The sequence below is a fragment of the Neolamprologus brichardi genome, chromosome 15 (genome assembly GCF_056152115.1).
Source record: "Neolamprologus brichardi isolate AB-2024 chromosome 15, ASM5615211v1, whole genome shotgun sequence".
Taxonomy (NCBI): domain Eukaryota; kingdom Metazoa; phylum Chordata; class Actinopteri; order Cichliformes; family Cichlidae; genus Neolamprologus; species Neolamprologus brichardi.
Genome location: NC_142118.1, coordinates 24,019,099 through 24,027,243, shown reverse-complemented (window position 1 = coordinate 24,027,243; position 8,145 = coordinate 24,019,099). Strand labels below are relative to the sequence as shown.

At 40.6% G+C, this 8,145-nt stretch overlaps 2 protein-coding genes across 2 annotated transcripts; both read right to left on the bottom strand.

Moving 5' to 3' along the window:
• Positions 1-1,421: 1,421 nt before the first annotated feature.
• On the bottom strand, positions 1,422-3,319 carry LOC148098505 (uncharacterized). Its single transcript, XM_087852514.1, has 5 exons — positions 3,265-3,319; positions 3,035-3,159; positions 2,022-2,074; positions 1,797-1,880; positions 1,422-1,631 (listed from the first exon to the last, which is right to left on the bottom strand). The coding sequence occupies exons 1-5, from the start codon at positions 3,311-3,313 to the stop codon at positions 1,583-1,585; spliced, it is 360 nt and encodes a 119-aa protein (XP_087708640.1). The 5' UTR covers positions 3,314-3,319; the 3' UTR covers positions 1,422-1,582.
• A 509-nt stretch (positions 3,320-3,828) lies between these two features.
• On the bottom strand, positions 3,829-7,814 carry LOC148098504 (uncharacterized). The gene is made up of 3 exons (XM_087852200.1): positions 7,746-7,814; positions 6,184-7,622; positions 3,829-4,246 (listed from the first exon to the last, which is right to left on the bottom strand). The coding sequence occupies exons 2-3, from the start codon at positions 7,158-7,160 to the stop codon at positions 3,829-3,831; spliced, it is 1,395 nt and encodes a 464-aa protein (XP_087708326.1). The 5' UTR covers positions 7,161-7,622; positions 7,746-7,814.
• Between the last annotated feature and the right edge of the window lie 331 nt (positions 7,815-8,145).

Sequence of the window (8,145 nt, the reverse complement as noted above, 5' to 3'; positions counted from 1 at the left end):
ACCCCATCCATTATATCCACACTTTCAGAAAAGGATATGGTCAATATCTTTACAAATACTATCTAAACTTAAACGGGATATTTCCTCTGCTTCTTCTGCTTCTCGTATACACCCTCAGGGTTTGTGATCAGCCAGCGGCTGATATAATTAATCCTGTAAAATAATATTATTTCGGTTTATGAATCTGTTTGCACGGATTTCTTAATCCGTTTCCACTGTTAGCAGAAGTTGTGCATGCAGTTTTGGCGTGCTGCTCTCCAAGACTACAAGCTTCGTTAAAGTTGGAAGTAACTGGCCACTGTTGAAGATCAGCTGTGCCCATTTGTTGCACATTGTGGGAATGGAGAAGTTGAGGCCCTTGCAGGCTACCCACAATTTCCCCAAACTGAGCGATTATACATCTTGCTTCCATATTTGTATCTTGTGTCACTAAAAATACATTTTATTTTAATTTTATACATTGATTAATGACCTGCAGAATCTCCTTATCATATTAAGTGATTCATAATTGTCACTTTATGCTTTCTCCATCTCTAAAGTGATGACATTCTTGCATTACATACTTTAGGTTCACTTTCTGCAGGCAGGTTTCTGACAGAACAGGCAGATTTACACTATAACATGCAGCGTTCTATAGATGGACACATAAAGAAATGAAAAATTACATGTATGTGCTAACTTTCTAAACACTACGTTACATTTATGATAAAGTAGATTAAAGACATTTATGTCGGCCTTGGCTCATAGTTCTTGTCTTTAAATTAACATTGTCTGTGTGTGCTTCAGGTACTGCACTCTCAAAGACTGAATGAACCAGCATTGCAGCCATGGGTCATTGTGAGCATCACAGGGAAGGTTGAAGCCACCCACTGCACCTGTAAGGCCGGAGTCGCGGAGACCTGCACCCACGTCACTGCTCTTCTGTTTAATGTAGAAGCAACAGTGTTGATCTGTGGCACAAGGACTGTTACAGATGAACCTGCATACTGGGTTTTGCTGGGTAATGTGACCAAGATCCAGTCAGTGGTTGGCCATAAGATAGACTTCTCCTCTTCAGCTGCCCAAAAAAAGGCTCTTGATCAAAACATAAACAGACCATCTGTAGTGACAGGTAAAAGGAGCCGTCCTCAAAAAGAAAAATCCCACCTACTACTGTGGAGGAGTTGTCACTGCTATAATGCCATAATGTTTTATCTAGCAGTCTAGATTTATGCCTGTAGTGCACTGCCGTGTAAATAATTTGCATTTACTGAATATGTACTGACTGAGTATCACTGTTCAAAAATTTAATAAAGAAACAAATTTTTATTTTTGCCTTTTTTTTTTTTATTAAAACCACTTTATAGAACATCACATCAGTTACAATGTAGAATCCATATCACTCGAGCATTTTGATTCAATAAACTGTAAAAAGGTGAGCTGTGAAGACCAAGGACAAGTGCAGTTCACAGGTTTTCTAAGGAATCCCAGAAGATTGCATGGTGTCATTGCCCAGCAGTTGTTCCCAGGACATATGGACTCAACCTCAACAATCCCTCACACTGAGCAGCATGAAGTGACAGTGCAGAGGAAAAACTCCCCTTTAACAAGAAGAAACCTCCAGCAGAACCCGGTTCAGTACCAGCAGCCATCTGGTTTTGGAGGAGAGAGACAGAGACACAGAACTACCAAAAGTATATTTTTTTATGTGATTGACTGTTGTTGTAATTCAAGCCCTGAGTGTAGAGCAGGTAAGATATAAAGTTGCATCCTAAATTCCAAGCTCATGCAGAGTATTTAGTTTATGACTTTTTCACCTGGTCCTTTCTTGATGAACGGATGGTCTTTCAGGGTTGACCAAGCTGGTACCCTGGCCACCTTGACTCTGTTCTCTGCAAGATGTTGCAAAAAACAAAATCATATGGAGACAATATTGGACACAATATATATATAACAATTTAGTTAAATGTAGCATTAACTCATAAGTCTTGCTAAAATACCTTGTATTCTGATTCATCACAGCAGCAGTTCGGTTGAATGATGTCAGCAACAGCAGCAAGTGTCTTGCTGACTGAATAATTTCATCTTGCATAATCTGAAACAAACACATAAAGACAGAAACAATTTATAAATTAACGTTCGATAAAATCTAAGAATTAATCATTTATTAGATACCAATGTGAATATGTCTACCATAAAACTTGTGTGGAGCGAAGTTACATTCAATCAAGATGGTCTGGCATGCTACAACTTTATAGTTGTTAAATTCTGGGTACAAGTATACATACCCATCTTGTACATGTTTTTTAATATTATTATTATTATTATTATTATTATTATTATTATTATTATCATCCTACCCAATTACATGTTTCTTTTAATCAGAGTATGCTGTTTTAATGAATGAATATGTTATATTAATCCTATATTTCCGTTTTAATATTTCTAATGTTTGCCTTGTTTTCTTCACTGTCTGGTCTGCCTCTGTCTCGCCTGTATGGATGCATTTACACCTAAATTTCCCCAACAAAGGATGTTTTAATTCACCACTATTCCAGTGAAACACGAGTCTCCCATCTTCCTGCTACCGGTCTCGAGTTTTTGTTCACCAAAGCACACACCAACTTCATACTGACGGACATATCACTGCCCTTTTCCCGCCTTGTCTGACCGTGTTTTGTGGCTTTAGTTCACTTCACCTCACTCTTCCCCATTCTTGTCATTAAATCAGGCCATTCTGCAACCATGGCAGCCATTCACTCTATGGCTTTACTCATGGTGTATTTTACCCCTTCACCAAAGGCCGTTCTCGTTTCCAACATTATATTTGCAGTGTTCGTTTATCTATCAATATCTGCGGAGTACGGTTTTGTACCGAGTATCCTATTTTCTAAAGCACAGCATGTAAAGGGTAGCTCGGTTAGCAGGATGCTAGCATGTAGCGCTTAGTGAGACACGCCTCAGACGAATTGAGCCAAGTCTGTGTACTTTATACGTGAGCAACGGATTTAAATAAAATTAACGTTTCAAAAGACAAACTTGAAGATAAAAAAACAATATACTTATACTTAGAACCGCCAGGGTTTGCCGCTGCCATCTTGCTGCTCCTAAATTCAAAACTGCCCCTGCAGACAGGCAGGGGAGGCGTGGAAATTGTCTTTGAGTTAGTCAAACGTTTTCCTTAGTTCGAGTAGATGATAAAATGAAAGAAAAATGAATGGGATTTTAAGTAGGACTAGGCGTTCTGTAATGTTCTCTATTTAGGAGAAAAACTTAATCACTCACCTTTAAACAGCTCTCTTTTGGGAGACACACCGCTGGGTAACGGTGTCATGTGATCAAACAGGGTAATTTAATTGGCTGAGAGCCGCTCGACTCGATCTAGTGCTGATTGCTCTGGCTTGGGTCATTCAAGTTCATTACTTTTGCAGTTGAATTTTTGCAGGTGAAATTTTGCAGGTGAATTTTTTGCAGGTGAATATTTGATGGTGAATTTTTTGCAGGTGAATATTTGATGGTGAATTTTTTGCAGGTGAATTTTTGCAGGTGAATATTTTTTGCAGGGAAATTTGTTGGATAAAAATTCAGTGTTATAAATTCAATGTCTAAAAATAGTTGAATTCTGATGATACTATATTTCTTCCATACAGTTGTAATAGGAAAACACAGACCTCAAATTGCATTACACTGGTATTTCACCAAAGACTTTTTCTTGGAACTCAGTTTTTAAACACCTGAAACCTTTGCTGTGACATTCACATGGGAACACTTTAGTTTTACTTCACAACTCAAATATAATCTGTTGTAAAACAACAATGGCTTTTAAGCCATTGTCCGTGAATCAAACCTTTAGATAATGTCCATAACCCACACATTTGATTCCAACACACTGTTCATCTCCGATCTGAAGTCAGGATAGCTGTCATAATTTATCGACAGCTCCAGTACACACCCACATGTGTGTGCCACAGGTCGTCTCTGGAAACCTTTAAGTTTGTTAAACCCACTAATGATGTTCTTTCCCAGATGTAAATCTGAACCTGTGCAAAACCTGAGGAACAAACACAAATGTTCCTTCTCAGCATTCTTCACATATGTAGTCAGATATTTCTGAACCAGCTTCTGGTGAGCCGTCATTGTTTCAGGGAAAGTGAGACACTTGAGAACTTTTCTCACAGTTGGTTGGAGGGTTTCATAAAGTGAAGATAGATCACAAAGGCTTTCCCATGCAGTGCTGAGTGTTCTTGCCCACTGTTCAATAACATACAGTGGGGCAAAAAAGTATTTAGTCAGCCACCGATTGTGCAAGTTCCCCCACTTAAAATGATGACAGAGGTCAGTAATTTGCACCAGAGGTACACTTCAACTGTGAGAGACAGAATGTGAAAAAAAAATCCATGAATTCACATGGTAGGATTTGTAAAGAATTTATTCGTAAATCAGGGTGGAAAATAAGTATTTGGTCAGTAACAAAAATACAACTCAATACTTTGTAACATAACCTTTGTTGGCAATAACAGAGGTCAAACGTTTACTATAGGTCTTTACCAGGTTTGCACACACAGTAGCTGATATTTTGGCCCATTCCTCCATGCAGATCTTCTCAAGAGCAGTGATGTTTTGGGGCTGTCGCCGAGCAACACGGACTTTCAACTCCCGCCACAGATTTTTTATGGGGTTGAGGTCTGGAGACTGGCTAGGCCACTCCAGGACTTTCAAATGCTTCTTACGGAGCCACTCCTTTGTTGCCCGGGCGGTGTGTTTTGGATCATTGTCATGTTGGAAGACCCAGCCTCGTTTCATCTTCAAAGTTCTCACTGATGGAAGGAGGTTTTGGCTCAAAATCTCACGATACTTGGCTCCATTCATTCTGTCCTTAACACGGATCAGTCGTCCTGTCCCCTTGGCAGAAAAACAGCCCCATAGCATGATGTTTCCACCCCCATGCTTCACAGTAGGTATGGTGTTCTTGGGATGCAACTCAGTATTCTTCTTCCTCCAAACACGACGAGTTGAGTTTATACCAAAAAGTTCTACTTTGGTTTCATCTGACCACATGACATTCTCCCAATCCTCTGCTGTATCATCCATGTGCTCTCTGGCAAACTTCAGACGGGCCTGGACATGCACTGGCTTCAGCAGTGGAACACGTCTGGCACTGCGGGATTTGATTCCCTGCCGTTGTAGTGTGTTACTGATGGTAAATGGTAAATGGACTGATTCTTATATAGCGCTTTTCTACTCTCTCGGAGCACTCAAAGAGCTCTATACAACATGCCACATTCACCCAATCACACACATTCTCACAAGCACTTTATCTATACTTAGTGCTATCTAATTACATTCACACACATTCATACTCCGATGGACGCATCGGAGAGCAACTTGGGGTTAGTATCTTGCCCAAGGATACTTGACATGCAGACTGGAGGAGCCAAGGATCGAACCACCAACCTTCCGATCAGTAGGTGACCTGCTCTACCTCCTGAGCTACAGCCACCCCAAAAAAAATAATGATCCTTCCGCAGATGGTGACCTTTGTTACTTTGGTCCCAGCTCTCTGCAGGTCATTCACCAGGTCCCCCCGTGTGGTTCTGGGATCTTTGCTCACCGTTCTCATGATCATTTTGACCCCACGGGATGAGATCTTGCGTGGAGCCCCAGATCGAGGGAGATTATCAGTGGTCTTGTATGTCTTCCATTTTCTGATGATTGCTCCCACAGTTGATTTTTTCACACCAAGCTGCTTGCCTATTGTAGATTCACTCTTCCCAGTCTGGTGCAGGTCTACAATTCTTTTCCTGGTGTCCTTCGAAAGCTCTTTGGTCTTGGCCATGGTGGAGTTTGGAGTCTGACTGGTTGAGGCTGTGGACAGGTGTCTTTTATACAGATGATGAGGTCAAACAGGTGCCATTCATACAGGTAACGAGTGGGGGACAGAAAAGGTTCTTACAGAAGACGTTACAGGTCTGTGAGAGCCAGGGATTTTCCTTGTTTGAGGTGACCAAATACTTATTTTCCACCCTGATTTACGAATAAATTCTTTACAAATCCTACCATGTGAATTCATGGATTTTTTTTTCACATTCTGTCTCTCACAGTTGAAGTGTACCTCTGGTGCAAATTACTGACCTCTGTCATCATTTTAAGTGGGGGAACTTGCACAATCGGTGGCTGACTAAATACTTTTTTGCCCCACTGTAGGCAGGCTCTTGGACAAGTGTTTTGTGTGCAAGCTCCAATAGGACTTCAGTGGCATTGCAGGCTGTTGGTATCTTTCTGCAGCTGTGGTTATCAAGTATGTCTATAAGTTCTTCTTGGTCCACGGTGCTAAAGTCTGATCGCCACGCCTCTAACACTGTACGCTCAGAGTCAGGCATGAACTTAAGGAAATTCTCCACAACATCACTCTTTACATATCCAAAGGCAGCTTGTTCCAGAATGGCAGGTGCAATTTTCACAGGCAGATATTTCTCTCTAACCCATCCAAATGCAATGATTCTGCCCACACTCTCCCACTCCGGTTGCCCAAAATCATGCCTTAAGAAGGGCGCTTTGTAAACGTTTCCAGTGGTGCACTGGTCATAGAATTCTTTCCAGAATTCTGAAAGACAATCTCTCACAACTCCCCCATCGTCATGGGCCATTTCAGGTGTTCCATCAGGCAGTAAGACCTGGATTTTGATGTCGACATCTTCAAGGTCTTTATCACTAAAATGTGAAATGAGCTCTGACATTACGTGCCCTCTGTGGACCATCACTACTCTCCTCGCTCTCTCACTGGATGGACCAGGTTGTGGAGAAAAAATCAGGGTGTCATCCAAATTTATTGGCTCACTGTCAGAAAAGGGGCCAACAAAAATAATGTCACTGCTGTGAGAAGTGTTAGCACTTAGAGACTGCGTGGAAGATTGTGGAAGGTTATTGTTTGGAGTGTCTTCAATGTATGTCACATCATGGCTGATTGTTTCAAATGAAGCAGATGTTTGGACTGTAGTGACAGTAAAAGAAGAGGTTTGGTTTTGAGGACTCGCTTCAATTTCTGAAGATGGATGCAAACCTGGGTTGGAGCTCTGAAGGCTGTCATTTTGTTTTTTCTTTGTGGTGAGGTAGAACCTGAGGATATTTAGTTTTGTGACATGATAAAGTTCTCCTACTGTTAATGCATCATCGACTATCATCTCTTGTTAATCCCTCAGATCACAGTCAAAATCTGTTAAGGGCCCCTAAATGTTTCCTCCATCTGGAATGAACAGGCCTGTTGCAACCTGTAATATGTCCCTTTTCTTGGCATCCTTGCAAATGTCTATTTTTCTTGTTCCTCCTCCTCGTCTAGCTCTAACCTGCTTGAAAACCTCAGTGTCTTCATCATAATGCTTCCATCCTATTTCTATTTTTCTATTTCTCTTCAGAACATTTCGTTTATGGGTTGTTTGGGAATGTTCTTCTTGCCGTGTGCTACTGCCATCCTCTTCAGATAATTTTCTTTTGGACAGTTTGGATTTCAGCCATTCAAAAAGCGCTGACTTGCGGCTGCTGCCCCTACGTCTGCAAAATCCAAATACTGCTAGACGATCACCGTATGATGGCAAATAAGTCTTCAGCTCCTCATCTGTCATTAGACTTATAACACTGGCATCAATCTAAAGATGGAAAAATAATTTAATTTATTAAAACAACCAGCCTTGAAAATACAATCCTATTTTTAACTTAAGAACAATGAGGAAAAGTTGCATTTCAACCAGTATCTTGTTGGAATTAAGTACCTTCTCATTCTCCAAGGTCTGTATAATTTCCACTTCTCTTTGTTTCAAGAATTCAGTCAAGTCTCCCATGCTGTAAGGAAGGATGTAAATTAAAATTACCTATTATAAAGCCACCATATTATCATCAAAGTATCTGTGCCTACCTATATTATGAGCTCTGACTATGGTGGAGAAGTGGGAACTGCATTTTTAAGTGTCCACTTGCACTGTAACTACAATCAGCATCACAATACAGTCAATCCCACATTTTCTCAGTTGTCTGGTTACAGTTTTATTGGTTTTGTTCCTTATTTATATAGTTGTCAGTCATATTCCCTGTTTTGGGTGATTTGTGATTTTGTTTTATACAGTGTTGTACACTTATTACGCATGCTTTCAGCAAAACGTCTGTTTCGTAACA

Excerpts from the sequence above, each read along its gene's own strand:
- LOC148098505 (XM_087852514.1), bottom strand. The coding sequence starts at position 3,313 with ATGACACCGTTACCCAGCGGTGTGTCTCCCAAAAGAGAGCTGTTTAAA. Across the intron at positions 2,075-3,034 it reads GTTCTAAGTATAAGTATATT|ATTATGCAAGATGAAATTAT; the intron begins GTTTTTTTATCT and ends TGTTTGTTTCAG. Across the intron at positions 1,632-1,796 it reads GTTCATCAAGAAAGGACCAG|ATGGCTGCTGGTACTGAACC; the intron begins GTGAAAAAGTCA and ends CTCCAAAACCAG.
- LOC148098504 (XM_087852200.1), bottom strand. The coding sequence starts at position 7,160 with ATGATAGTCGATGATGCATTAACAGTAGGAGAACTTTATCATGTCACA. Across the intron at positions 4,247-6,183 it reads ACACTTGTCCAAGAGCCTGC|GTATGTTATTGAACAGTGGG; the intron begins CTACAGTGGGGC and ends TTTTGCCCCACT.